Source organism: Diaphorina citri, unplaced genomic scaffold (genome assembly GCF_000475195.1).
Source record: "Diaphorina citri unplaced genomic scaffold, Diaci psyllid genome assembly version 1.1 scaffold2641, whole genome shotgun sequence".
NCBI classification, from domain to species: Eukaryota; Metazoa; Arthropoda; class Insecta; order Hemiptera; family Psyllidae; genus Diaphorina; species Diaphorina citri.
In genome coordinates, this window is record NW_007380058.1 from 18,854 (window position 1) to 34,429 (window position 15,576).

The following is a 15,576-nucleotide window of genomic DNA, read 5'->3' on the forward strand; positions in this document are numbered from 1 at the left end:
ATAGCAGTTACAGTTCCCTCTGTCAAACCTCTCTTTAAAAAAATCGCAAAAATCTAAAGCCTTTGAAACGGCCGGCTGTCTTCTTTCTCCGGCTTTAGATAAGACCTTGGCAGTTCCAGTTTCCTCTATCAAACCTCTTGGAAAAAGAAAGTCTGGTGTCAGGGACGATGGCACATTGAATACGGTCCAACGGATCACTAAAGTTTTTTTTTTAAGACTTTATGGCAGAATTCTCACACAGTGAGCTCTTCCACCCAACCAAAGATAGGATAGTAAAAAGGACCAGGGTGACCTTCTTGTTACCCGACCGCGTGGCGACTTGCAGGTCGATGGGTTTCAGTTTACCTGTTGAGAAAAACAATTAAAGTAACATAAGTGTAAGTATAAGTAGTGCTTTATTTATTTATTTATTTATTTTTTAAGGCTTTATGGCAGGATTCTCACACAGTGAGCTCTTCCACCCAACCAAAGATAGGATAGTAAAAAGGGGAAAAAGAAGAAGATGAAGAGATAGATGAAGAAAATGAATAGAAGAAGAAGAAGAATAGATTTTAGACTTCAAGACTCTCATTATAATAATCTGCTATGAGAATCTTGAAGCTCTCAACACTGAAGGCATTTCTAAGCACCACGGGCAAATCGTTCCACAAGCGCACCGTTCGCACATGGAACGAGTTGGAATATGCCAGTGTGCGATGAAGAGGAATCTCAAGCACCCTCGTGTTCTGAGACCTAGTCTGATATTGTCCTGCTTCAGAGAGAAACCCGAAAATGTCACGTAAGTATTGAGGCTTGAGTGTATTTAATACTTTGAACAAAAGAGTCAAAGCATGGATCTCTCGTCTTTGATTCAACTTCAGCCAGCCCAACTGAGCGTTTTAGACTGTCAGCTTAGAACAATTTGTTCCGTTATACCAACAGTTTAATAGAGCACCTCTTTATTAGTATAGTTTTGTTTGTTATGAATGAATGAATATGAAAAACACGGGTAAAATATTGGGATGCTAGGGAAAAAAATCCTTAATTGTCAATTTTAGCATTTGTAAACAGCATCTAGAGAACAATAAAAATGAATGTGTCATTCACCCCCCCTTTTTTTTTATTTCGTAGCTCGGAAACAACTGCTCCATTTGACGAAATATGAGTCCAATTTTTTTGTCAACTCTGGAATTGTAACTACAGAGGTCTTATCTTCCCGAAATCCAAGAGAGAAGGAAGACAGGATAGGTGAAAGCCAGCCGTTCCGAGAACGAACCTTATCTGTTCAGGAAAAAATTAGCCCCGGGCAGGAATCGAACCCGTGGCCTAGCGCTTACAAGGCAGACGCGCTACTAACCGCGCTAACTAGGCTGGCTTAGCAGGGCCCGATTATAACCACATCTTAATTTTATTACCTACGTCATAACTTTTTGCGAAATGGTAACTTTTTTATATGGAACGCGGACAGAGATTCTAAACGCCTTACCTTTGTACTGAGACAGGATCTGGTCATTATTCATGGTGACCTGGTAGGACTGTGTCATTTTGCCTGTGATCTCCTTAATCAGCTGTTCGTACGTTATGACTATGTCTTCCGATGTTGTTTTACTCAGGAGCATGACAGGATCTGGTCATTATTCATGGTGACCTGATAGGACTGTGTCATTTTGCCTGTGATCTCCTTAATCAGCTGTTCGTACGTTATGAGTAGGCTGGCTTAGCAGGGCCCGATTATAACCACATCTTAATTTTATGACCTACGTCGTAACTTTTTGCGAAATGGTAACTTTTTTATATGGAACGCGGACAGAGATTCTAAATGCCTTACCTTTGTACTGAGACAGGATCTGGTCATTATTCATGGTGACCTGATAGGACTGTGTCATTTTGCCTGTGATCTCCTTAATCAGCTGTTCGTACGTTATGACTATGTCTTCCGATGTTGTTTTACTCAGGAGCATGGCTTTGAGAGTGTCGTTCAAATGGACAAGGGTCTTGTTGGTTTCATCCTGAAGTTTTTCCTTGGATACGTAGTCCACTATGTGCTTCTTGATGTCTTTCATGGGTAGAGGATCACCTGGGAATGAAAAAGAGTGGAAATATATGTAGTAAAATAAAGTAGTTACATAAGTGCCTAAAGAATCTATAGATAAGGACCTCAAAATGAGGTATCTTTTATTTTCAAGTGGTGTGGTGCAGTATTAACCCTTTAATGCGCAAGGTCATCGATTTTGCTCAAATTTTAGCATGTTATAGGTCTTTGGTCATAGATACCGGAAGGGAAAATAATTTCATGAAACCGGATCCGTATTCTCGGTTTCGAAACCGCGTTTCGAAACAGTTTCATGAGACACATCACTAGTAGGTAGGTACCTCACTAGGTTCTTTATTGGTAGGTACTTTTAAGCTTGTACCTAACTAGGTTTAAAGTAGGTATAACATATGAAATACCTACCATTACAGATTACACATGCTCATAACTAGGTACAACAAGTGAAATACCTATTACCTAGGTTGGTACAACAAGCAAAAACGGTGGGATTAGGAAAATTTTCCAATTGACTCATGGGTTGTTAGCAGGCCTTCTTCTTATTCTTCGCCTTTTCCCGCTTAAGCGGAGTCGGCGTTTTGAGTCAGTCTTCTCCAGTCCGCTCGGTTATGAACTTCGTTTCCATTCAGTCCTTTTTCTCTCAGGTCTTGATGTACACAATTCTTCAGGCCTACAGGACATTCGGAAAAAAATCGGATGAAACTCACGACCAGTGAGAACAGGCCTTTACGGAACAGACTGTATTTCTAGTAGGTACTCAATCTTACAAGTGTAAATGCTAGTAAAACACGCAACCTACGTAAGTACCTACCTAATTAATTAATGGATTGTAAATTGTTAGGTATGAGAGGTGCCTCACTAGGTTCTTTATTGGTAGGTACTTTCAAGCTAGTACCTAACTAGGTTTAAAGTATAACATATGAAATAGCTACCATTAACTAGGCTTGCCAAACGTCCCGAATTGGCCGGGACAGTCCCGAATTTCAGGGGGCGTCCCGTTCAGTTTTTCATTTTGGGGCGTTTTGTCCCGAATTTCCGTTTTTGTCCCAGAAAAAATTCGGGACGCGTTTTTTTAACTTAACTAACTTTCTAGGTTTACCGTTCATCAGTTCGCTCTTCCACTTTGCTAAACCTCTATAAACGAGAAATAAACGAAAAAAAAAATGAGCTGGTCCCTTGGATTCTCGTTTATCCAGGTTCGACTGTATTTTGTTTATCTGTTTTTAATAATATGTTACCTATCACCTATCGTATACCTACATAAAAACTTGTCCCGAATCGACATTTCGGATATTTGGCAAGCCTACCATTACACATGAACACATGCTCATAACTAGGTACAACAAATGAAATACCTATTACCTAGGTTGGTACAACAAGCAAAAACGGTGGGATTAGGAAAATTTTCCAATTGACTCATGGGTTGTTAGCAGGCAAGGAAATACTATCACAAATAGGTAGTCACCGAGGTTGACATTCTGCGATAAAAGACACAATATTTCCCATTTGGTGCTGGGTCAACACGAGAACACCAAAAAGTAACCATTTGAGATATCTGCAATCAAAATTCGCAAAAAGCCAGCCTAGTTAGCTTAGTTGGTAGTGCGTCTGCCTTGTAAGCGCTAGGCCGCGGGTTCGATTCCCGCCCGGGGAGGATTTTATCCTGATGGGATAATGTTCGTTCTCGGAACGGCTGGCTTTCTCCTATCCTGCCTTCCTTTTCTCTTCGATTTCGGGACGATAAGCCCATAGCAGTTACAGTTCCCTCTGTCAAACCTCTTTAAAAAAAAATCGCAAAAATCTAAAGCCTTTGAAACGGCCGGCTGTCTTCTTTCTCCGGCTTTCGATAAGACCTTGGCAGTTCCAGTTTCCTCTATCAAACCTCTTGGAAAAAGAAAGTCTGGTGTCAGGGACGATGACACTTTGAATACGGTCCCAATGGATCACCAAATTTGAACAACGTTGCTCCTGGTTGGTATCCGGAAGTGGGACCATCCTGGCAATTACGTGCTGGAGGAGAGGAGATCCCAATTTCATCAGTAAATGTTCTCTTCAAAGTTCCCAAACTGTTTTCCGCGAGGGGGGCTGAGTGGTCCGTGGGAAATCATGAAATTCAAAAGTGGCCAGTGAGGCTTGAGCATGTTTGAAAACCCCTGAATTAAATTGATCCCAAGGGCAAGGTGAACTTAGACCGCCTTGATGAATACCTCAAGGCAAATGTGTTCCAGTCCAATCAACTCCAATGTGATCGGAAAATGGCGTATTTTCTCAGCGCAAATCTGCGATAAGGCAATTTTAGTCGAAAATTCCCCGCTCTTGAAGGAATTTCAACTTTTGAAGAAAAAAAATGTAATAAAATTGTACAAGAATTATGACAAAAAATTGATCTTTTTTTATTTTTATAGCTATTGAGAGTATTGAGCTAGGTAGGTACCTGTCTACACAGACCTTTTTTTTTAGTATTAGATTTTTTAGGTAGGCAGGTACCTAGGTGTCATCTGGCAACCCAAACTTTGGGCAGCTCATCAATGAATAGTTATTGATTGTTTCCCTCTAGTAAATATCTGGATCTTGAGACTTAATACTTGTATACTTCTAAAAAAAAAAAAAATTAAATAGACCTTTTCCTTGCTTTTGACATAGGTAGTTACCTAGTTACTTATCGAACCAAATTAGACTGTCTACTAAGATCTTCAATGATGGGCAAACCATCTCCCTCAGTTTATTTCTATGCCAACCTTCGATATACCTACATACACATTTCACACATATCTATGTAGGTAGGTACTGTTCTTTGATACTTTTCAATATTTGTCCACAGTCGACTGTCACTCTGGGCATCTCCATCCCAGATGTAACAAAAGAACCATCCCCAATCCTGCCACCAAGCGTGTCTGACGACTTTGATCAAATTCTGAGAGATCACGACCAAACAAGCCCTCTTGATCAACTACCAAACAAAAGCAGCAAGATAGACAACATCAGCCATGGAATCCCTACTGAAAGTTCTCATGGTAGTGACCACATTGTTAGGAGAAACAATGATGAACTTGGAAGCGTTAGGAGAAATCATGAAACACCTGAGAGAAATTTTGAAAGATGTGGGACAACAAGAGATGATAAAACAATTGACGAAAATAGTGATGTTGAGAGTGATGGAGAACCTGAAACCCTTGGGAGAAATTTCGAAACAGATGGACTAACAAGAGAAGGTAAAATTAACGAAAATAATAATGGTGTAGATAACGGTAGCGAAACTGATGAGAGAAACCATGAAAAACGTAAAACCGTAGAGAGAAATGAAGATGAGCCTGAAACTCCTGAGAGAAATCTCGAAACAGGTGGCAAAACAAGAGGTGGTAAAATTAACGAATATGATGATGGTTGGAATGAATTTAACAAACCTGTCAAGAACAGTGATGAAAAAGAAGAAACTCTTGAGAGAAATTATGAAAACCAAATGGATGATCCATAGTGAATTGAACCAGCACCAGAAGTGAATGGATAATGTTCCTTTAATATTTGAATCAGGCAGTGAATTGAACCAGCACCAGAAGTGAAGGATGATCCAACAGTAGATGCTAAAACTAATATAGATAAATATGACGAAGTACAAAGTGATGACGAAGCAATTGACAAAACTGGCAATGAAGTTGGAACAAAGGATAGTCAAAAAGCTAACAATATCAATAAAAATAAATTAGATGAACATGAACGATTTGGCACACATGTTCAAACGCAAATTAGATGATCCAACAGTAGATGCTAAAACTAATGTAGACAAATATGACGGAGTACAAAGTGATGACGAAGCAATTGACAAAACTGGCAATGAAGTTGAAACAAAGGATAGTCAAAAAGCTAACAATATCAATAAAAATAAATTAGATGAACATGAACGATTTGGCACACATGTTCAAACGCAAATTGGGGAGCTCCGATCCAAGTTGGCACGACAAAAAACAATCCTAAACAATTTGAAACAAGAAATTGAAAACTACAAATCGCATGTGACACACAATTTTGACAACAACAACAAATCGGAAGATGATGCTGAATACATTGAAGCGTTTAAAAACAGTCCAATGAGCAAATCCAAGGAAATTAAAGAACCCAATCCAAGTTGGCACGACAAAAAACAATCCTAAACAATTTGAAACAAGAAATTGAGAACTACAAATCGCATGTGACACACAATTATGACAACAACAACAAATCGGAAGATGATGCTGAATACATTGAAGCGTTTAAAAACAGTCCAATGAGCAAATCCAAGGAAATTAAAGAAAGTACTATGATATCTAAATCAGAAAATGGAGTATGTTCCTATATTTCAGTCAGAAGACTATGGTATTTCAATCAGCAGAGAATGGGCTCCGAATACTATCTTATTTGAATCAGCAGTGAATATACTATGATATCTAAATCAGAAAATGTAGTATGTTCCTATATTTTAGTCAGAAGACTATGGTATTTCAATCAGCAGAGAATGGGCTCTGAATACTATCTTATTTGAATCAGCAGTGAATGTACTATGATATTTAAATCAGAAAATGGAGTATGTTCCTATATTTCAGTCAGAAGACTATGGTATTTAAATCAGCAGAGAATGGGCTCTGAATACTATCTTATTTGAATCAGCAGTGAATGTACTATGATATCTAAATCAGAAAATGGAGTATGTTCCTATAATTCAGTCAGAAGACTATGGTATTTAAATCAGCAGAGAATGGGCTCTGAATACTATCTTATTTGAATCAGCAGTGAATGAACTATGATATTTAATTCAGCAGACCATGGAGTTTGATTTCTATTATTTAAATCAGCAGCTTCGGTGAATACATCTTATTATTAGGAGTAGGTACCTATAGACTTCTTCTTTTTCGTCTTTTCCCGTGTACAGACGGGGGTCGGCGTTTTTCGTCAGCCTCTCAATCAGCCCTGGGGTGATTGCTTTGGGCTGACATTGGGTTTTGACTACAAAATAGATTAATAATAAATTTATTATTCATTTTCAATTTTACAATAATATTCTGATATTCCACTGAGTACATAATATATGTATTTTTCGGGAATATAAAATCTATGAATTGTGGAATACCTATAAATTTGGTTTTCACTTTGAAATTTTACGAGTGGATGCCCTTCGTACTTAAACCTTTTCTTTTTCTTTAGCAAGGGGAAATTCAGGCTGGTGTCCTCCCTGTTCAAAGTCCCCCCAGCTAGAGTTGTTTTATGTAAATACATAGGCATTTTATTTTCGTAGTTCCAACACTTGGTGTCCTGTACAGATAAATGAAAAATAAAATTTAACAGATAAATAAACTTTAACTTGGCTATTTATTTATCTATTTAATCTTTGCTTTATTTTATTATTATTATTTTTTTTTCTTTATATTCTGAGATCTTTTTTATTTTAGAGGTTTGATATAGGAAACTACGTGTAACAACGGAGGTCTTATCGTCCTAGGATGGAAGAGAGGAGAAAGACAGCCGTTCCTGGAAATCGAAACCGCGAACCAGCTCTTACAAGATAGGCGTACCTACTACCTTTCATGCTAAGTAGACTTGCTGACGCTTATGCTGCTATAATACATAGTTACCTTTTTTTTGTCGACTCCGAAAATCGAACCCCCGGTATTCAAGTTCATTACCATTAACCGTGCTCCCATGAGGCACTAGCAATATTTCAACTAGAAACTAGGTGTGTGTCGAATTGTGAGGTATAAATAGGCCTCACTAAACATATGTTGCACTTTGCACACAGACTGTGCCAAAAGTCCTTTACCTGGTTTATCTCCGAGGTGGAAATGGGCTTCCAAATGGCGGAACCAAAACTCTTAGAAGTTTAGCGCCTTCGAAAAATTGGTCCAACAATGTCTTTTATTTAACAAATAACACTTGTGTATAATCTTGCATTTCAAAGGCAAATATTCAGGTTTCTATTTAGCTTTCAAACCATCTTGACGGATTTCTTTTTTTTTTTTTTTTTTTTTTTTTTTTTCAGTAAAAAAGCCAAAACGGGCTCTAGTCTTGATTTTAAATCATTACATGAAAGTAAAATCGAAAAATCAAATCAAGAATAATAATAAACTGATTTAGGTAGGTACATAGGTACTGATTTTCTTTAATCACGATCGAATAAACTATAGGTAGGCTAAAAAATTCCCGGAGGGACGGGCCCAGCTTGTTTTCCACTAAATTTACTACCGGACAAGATAAAATGATCTGGGAAAGTTAAAAAAGAACCCGAGACCATTTATGATTCTCTTATGTACCAACCATTGAGGTTTTTAGGTAGGTTTTCGGAAGCCTAGGAAGGTTTATCTACTAATCTACTATGTTTTTTCGAGCTCATTTCAAAACCTCCATAACCCCTTCGTCCCCCAATATTTCTAGACTTGGACGTGGACCAAGAGAGGCGCAAACTGGTCAAGCGCAAACTCAAAGCGCTCAAGTCCGAACGGAGCGCGTTCGAACTGAGCGCAATTCACAACTACCACGAGGAGTCGCGCAACAGCGCTACTTCTAGCACTTCGTTCAAAACAATCGATCCGGTTGCGCTGATGACGGACAAAATTGGGACCAAGTGGGGTGGAAGGGTTAAAGGTGACGAGGCGAGGAAGATGATTGCCCGCATGGAGATTAATCCTTTGATGGGTAAGGGAATCAAACGAGGAAGTGTTACCACTGGACAAATGTTAGATAAGTTAGATTCGTAAAAGCTTAACCCATCCTTGAGGGCTGTTTGCCTAAACCTCAGATTGGGCTTTTTTGTATGAACTTTTTCTGTATTAAGGACAAAATATGTTAACTAGCGTGCTTCTGTGACTGACAAATCAGGTGTTTTGGCATCGTAATTTTTTGGGGAAATAACCAGCTCCTTTCCTCATTAGGTGGAGGCTTGGGACGGGAACAAACCGCAAAATCCAGATACCTATAGTGTGTCCAGATCAATGTGACAGCAAAAAAATAGGCATTGTTGCCAAACATGTCACATGTGCAATGGTAGAGAATATTTAAAAGGGGAAGGTATATTGCACAGTGTTCCTCCGACAGTGAAACAAAGTCAGGCTGGGCGATATCCACCTTGCCTGCTCTGGACTTCTGGAATCCAACCTCTGAACTTAGAGCTACCTCTGCATTTTAAAAGAGAGAGTTTACCAAAAATAGACCTTTACCTGAATTGCAACAAAGTAGAAAAGAGGAGAGTAGAATAGAAGAGAGGAGAAGACAAGGCAATGGAGTAGAAAAGAGGAGAGTAGAATAAAAGAGAGGAGAAGACAAGGCAATGGAGTAGAAAAGAGGAGAGTAGAATAAAAGAGAGGAGAAGACAAGGCAATGGAGTAGAAAAGAGGAGAGTAGAATAAAAGAGAGGAAAATGAGTAGCTATGACATGTAAATGCGCATAGCGACCGGTGCAGGATGGTAGGTAAACATTGGATGTCGAGATATTGGGAAAAATCCTACAATGCTGCAGTGAGCACCAAAGTTGTGATATAATAACACAAAGAAACTGCATTTACAATGATTACCTGTATGCAATCGGTTGTGTTTCTTGAGGAAATATTTGGTGGTGAACAGTTTGGAACAGAGTTTACACTCCCATTGTTTGAAGAAGAAGGAGGAGGAGGGGAAGAAGAAGAAGGAGGAGGAGAAGAAAAAAATGAAGAAGGAGGAGGGGAAGAAGAAGAAGGAGGAGTTCGGGACGATAAGCCCATAGCAGTTACAGTTCCCTCTGTCAAACCTCTTTAAAAAAAAATCGCAAAAATCTAAAGCCTTTGAAACGGCCGGCTGTCTTCTTTCTCCGGCTTTCGATAAGACCTTGGCAGTTCCAGTTTCCTCTATCAAACCTCTTGGAAAAAGAAAGTCTGGTGTCAGGGACGATGACACTTTGAATACGGTCCCAATGGATCACCAAATTTGAACAACGTTGCTCCTGGTTGGTATCCGGAAGTGGGACCATCCTGGCAATTACGTGCTGCTGGATTTTCTCGGCCCCACTCAATCTTAATGTGAGTAGGCGCGTCGTTTCTCCGCGAATAGAGAGCGAAACCCCCGCGTCTAAAAACCTTCGCAGTCGAGGGTCCCCTAAGGCCCTACAAATACCTACAACCCTTCTGTCCAGTCCTGGTTTCTAACTTAATGTAGGTAATAGAAAGTAAAAAAGGAGAAAAACTAATGAACGAATAGCTACGGTATCTAAATTATTGTTCTCTGGTAACACACAACTCTTCGTACTTAGAATGTTAGAATTTCTAACCTAAGATTCGCGTTAAATCAGTTAGTATGATACCGTTAAAATGATCCAAGTATCAGTATGTTTCAAGGATCTGTTTTATTCGAGATGTTTTACCAGTGTGTTTTATTCATCAGTGTGTTTCGCTCAAGATGTTTCACTGCAAGAGAGCGTCTGTTGTACTGGATGACTGTGGCTGTTTTGCTTTGTTTGAGTAGTTTTGTAAGTATGTTTCCATAATATTAAGTACCTTTTATCTTTTTATTATCTTTTTAACACCACTAAGGTTAGGTTAATTTTAGATATTATTTTTTTTTCTTTTCTAACTGACGTTGTACAATTGTATTCATTGAAATGTTGTATTTTTAATGTTATATTATGTACAATAAAAATAAATTGAGTTTGTCTGGAGCTCCGTCCCTGATCATTATACCTACCTGGGCCTCATTAGTACACCAGAGAAATTCCTCGCAACTTCCTACGATAGACAGCTACTCTCCCAATACGACAAGGAGGTAAGGACGATTTGCTTCGACAAACGCTGACCCTGTCTGAACACGGGAAAAGGCGAAAAAGAAGAAGACAGGACAACAATAGTTACCCAGGAAACCGGCGAAATTCGTGCCAGCCTAGTTAGCTTTGGTTGGTAGCTCGTCTGCCTTGTAAGCGCTAGGCCGCGGGTTCGATTCCCGCCCGGGGCGGATTTTATCCTGATGGGATAATGTTCAAAACGCTGACCCTGTCTGAACACGGGAAAAGGCGAAAAAGAAGAAGACAGGACAACAATAGTTACCCAGGAAACCTGCGAAATTCGTGCCAGCCTAGTTAGCTTTGGTTGGTAGTGCGTCTGCCTTGTAAGCGCTAGGCCGCGGGTTCGATTCCCGCCCGGGGCGGATTTTATCCTGGAAGTTCTCATGGTAGTGACCACATTGTTAGGAGAAACAATGATGAACTTGGAAGGGTTAGGAGAAATCATGAAACACCTGAGAGAAATTTTGAAAGATGTGGGACAACAAGAGATGATAAAACAATTGACGAAAATAGTGATGTTGAGAGTGATGAAGAACCTGAAATCCTTAAGAGAAATTTCGAAACAGATGGACTAACAAGAGAAGGTAAAACTAACGAAAATAATGATCGTGTAGATAACGGTAGCGAAACTGATGAGAGAAACCATGAAAAACGTAAAACCGTAGAGAGAAATGAAGATGAGCCTGAAACTCCTGAGAACCGGCACCAGAAGTGAATGGATAATGTTCCTTTTATATTTGAATCAGGCAGTGAATTAAACCAGCACCAGAAGTGAATGGATAATGTTCCTTTAATATTTGAATCAGGCAGTGAATTGAACCAGCACCAGAAGTGAATGGATAATGTTCCTTTAATATTTGAATCAGGCAGTGAATTGAACCAGCACCAGAAGTGAATGGATAATGTTCCTTTAATATTTGAATCAGGCAGTGAATTGAACCAGCACCAGAAGTGAATGGATAATGTTCCTTTAATATTTGAATCAGGCAGTGAATTGAACCAGCACCAGAAGTGAATGGATAATGTTCCTTTAATATTTGAATCAGGCAGTGAATTGAACCAGCACCAGAAGTGAATGGATAATGTTCCTTTAATATTTGAATCAGGCAGTGAATTGAACCAGCACCAGAAGTGAATGGATAATGTTCCTTTAATATTTGAATCAGGCAGTGAATTGAACCAGCACCAGAAGTGAATGGATAATGTTCCTTTAATATTTGAATCAGGCAGTGAATTGAACCAGCACCAGAAGTGAATGGATAATGTTCCTTTAATATTTGAATCAGGCAGTGAATTGAACCAGCACCAGAAGTGAATGGATAATGTTCCTTTAATATTTGAATCAGGCAGTGAATTGAACCAGCACCAGAAGTGAATGGATAATGTTCCTTTAATATTTGAATCAGGCAGTGAATTGAACCAGCACCAGAAGTGAATGGATAATGTTCCTTTAATATTTGAATCAGGCAGTGAATTGAACCAGCACCAGAAGTGAATGGATAATGTTCCTTTAATATTTGAATCAGGCAGTGAATTGAACCAGCACCAGAAGTGAATGGATAATGTTCCTTTAATATTTGAATCAGGCAGTGAATTGAACCAGCACCAGAAGTGAATGGATAATGTTCCTTTAATATTTGAATCAGGCAGTGAATTGAACCAGCACCAGAAGTGAATGGATAATGTTCCTTTAATATTTGAATCAGGCAGTGAATTGAACCAGCACCAGAAGTGAATGGATAATGTTCCTTTAATATTTGAATCGGAATCTGATAAAGACAATGGTGATGGAAACAAATTTCAAACTCCTGTCAAAGACAATAGCAATGGACATGTGAAAGACAATAGCAATGGACAAGTCAATGCCAAAAGCTATTCACATGTCAAAGACGATAGCAATGTGGATAAACCACACAGTCCTGTCAAAGATACAGTAAAGGAAAGTATACAAGAGCTGACTCCAGAAGATAAACGAGCCAAACTGAAAATGACGTTGAGCAAAGTGGAGACGGACCACAAGAACTTGAAGAAAAGATTCAAGAATTATATCTACAATCCGCCAGGTAACTTTAGGGAACATCATTAACATTGTAGCTTGAATTTAAGGGAAAAGACAGTGTGATATCTAGGTACCTATCTAATAAACCATTTTACTTCTTTTTTTCCACTAAATTTACTACCGAACAAGATAAAATGATTTGGGAAAGTTAAAAAAGAACCCAAGACCATTTAGGATTCTCTTATGTACCAACCATTGAGGTTTTTAGGTTGGTTTTCGGAAGCCTAGGAAGGTCCATAACCCTTCAAAACCTCCATAACCCTTCGTCCCCCAATATTTCTAGACTTGGACGTGGACCAAGAGAGGCGCAAACTGGTCAAGCGCAAACTCAAAGCGCTCAAGTCCGAACGGAGCGCGTTCGAACTGAGCGCAATTCACAACTACCACGAGGAGTCGCGCAACAGCGCTACTTCTAGCACTTCGTTCAAAACGATCGATCCGGTTGCGCTAATGACGGACAAAATTGGGACCAGGCGGGGTGGAAGGGTTAAAGGTGACGAGGCGAGGAAGATGATTGCCCGCATGGAGATTAATCCTTTGACGGGTAAGGGAATCAAACGAGGAAGTGTTACCACTGGACAAATGTTAGATAAGTTAGATTCGTAAAAGCTTAACCCAATTCAATTCAATTCAATAAAGCATTTATTTGTACAAATGTACGTTTGCTTGTTTTACAATTTTACATGGAAATTCGGGCTTTTTTTGTATGATTGGGCTTTTTTTGTATGAACTTTTTCTGTATTAAGGACAAAATATGTTAACTAGCGTGCTTCTGTGACTGACAAATCAGGTGTTTTGGCATCGTAATTTCTTGGCGAAATAACCAGCTCCTTTCCTCACTAGGTGGAGGCTTGGAATGGGAACAAACCGCAAAATCTAGATACCTAGCTATAAAATAATAGTACTTATGTGTAGCGCCTGTACTAAACCTTTGGAAATCCAAGATGATTCCTTCCCAACCATCAAAGATCAAGTTTTCAGTTTCCGTAAGGAGCTATTTATGAGAAAATAATAGTACCTATGTGTAGCGCCTGTACAAAACCTTTGGAAATCCAAGATGATTCCTTCCCAACCATCAAAGATCAAGTTTTCAGTTTCCGTAAGGAGAATACACCTTCATTTAGTTTAATGGCTCATTTACACACAATTATTCTCTGCCCTCAACCAACCTCAGTGTTGCCGTTGTTAACGCGTTGGACTTGGATCTGGAGGTAGGTGGTTCGAGTCCAAGTCAAGTCATAAAATTTATCTAGGTAGAACGATATTTTGTGACGAGCATTGAAATGTGCTTAACACAATTAACATTCTTTTTTTCTGTCCTCAGGGGTAGGTCATTCTGAGAGTGCCCCACTGTCAGGGCTGGCTTCAGTAGACTCCTCTCATCCTCCGTTTGTCTGGATAAGAAGGAAGAAGAAGAAGGAGGAGGAGGGGAAGAAGATGAAGAGGAATAAGGAGGAGAAAAAGGCCAAGAAGAAGGAGAAGGCAAGGAAGACAATGATTACCTGTATGGAGTCGGTTGTGTTTCATGAGGAAATATTTGGTGGTGAACAGTTTGGAGCAGAGTTTACACTCCCATTGTTTGAAGAAGAAGGAGGAGGAGGGGAAGAAGAAGAAGGAGGAGGAGGGGAAGAAGAAGATGAAGAAGGAGGAGGAGGGGAAGAAGAAGAAGGAGGAGGAATAAGAAGAAGGAGGAAGAAGAAGAAGGAAGAGGAGGAGGGGAAGAAGATGAAGAAGAATAAGGAGGAGAAAAAGGCCAAGAAGAAGGAGAAGGCAAGGAAGACAATGATTACCTGTATGCAATCGGTTGTGTTTCTTGAGGAAGAGTCGGTTGTGTTTCATGAGGAAATATTTGGTGGTGAACAGTTTGGAGCAGAGTTTACACTCCCATTGTTTGAAGAAGAAGGAGGAGGAGGGGAAGAAGAAGAAGAAGAAGGAGGAGGGGGAGGGGAAGAAGAAGAAGGAGGAGGAGGAGGGGAAGAAGAAGAAGGAGGAGGAGGGGAAGAAGAAGAAGAAGAAGGAGGAGGGGGAGGGGAAGAAGAAGAAGAAGGAGGAGGAGGAGGGGAAGAAGAAGAAGAAGGAGGAGGAGGAGGAGAAGAAGATGAAGAAGGAGGAGGAGGGGAAGAAGAAGAAGGAGGAGGAATAAGAAGAAGGAGGAAGAAGAAGAAGAAGGAGGAGGAGGAGGGGAAGAAGATGAAGAGGAATAAGGAGGAGAAAAAGGCCAAGAAGAAGGAGAAGGCAAGGAAGACGATGATTACCTGTATGCAATCGGTTGTGTTTCTTGAGGAAATATTTGGTGGTGAATAGTTTGATGTAGCTTGAATTTAAGGGAAAAGACAGTGTGATATCTAGGTACTTATCTAATAAACCATTTTACTTCTTTTTAGTCCGTCCTTTTAGGTATAAGGGACGGACTATTGTATTCGCTTCGGTGTCGGTCTGTCAGTCAGTCTGTCAGTCTGAGCCCATAGAAGGACTTATCCAAACCTGGTCGACCTATATATCAAATTAAAGGTCTTTTTACCAGGATCACGAAAATGGTGGTGCAAATTTTGTCCAGAAAACCATAAAGCCAAAACGGGCTCTAGTCTTGATTTTAAATCATTACATGAAAGTAAAATCGAAAAATCAAATCAAGAATAATAATAAACTGAATATTAAGCAATTTAGGTAGGTACATAGGTACTGATTTTCTTTAATCACGATCGAATAAACTATAGG

The 15,576-nt window shown here is 39.5% G+C and overlaps 1 protein-coding gene across 1 annotated transcript; it reads right to left on the minus strand.

The window, feature by feature from the left end:
- Window positions 1–283: 283 nt before the first annotated feature.
- Window positions 284–4,024, minus strand: LOC113465362 (eukaryotic translation initiation factor 2D-like; the record flags this gene model as incomplete). Its single annotated transcript, XM_026830831.1, is given in 3 exon segments — window positions 284–345; window positions 1,808–2,056; window positions 3,952–4,024. Coding segments are annotated over 3 exon segments (384 nt in total), but the record flags the coding sequence as incomplete, so codon positions are not given.
- Window positions 4,025–15,576: the final 11,552 nt, after the last annotated feature.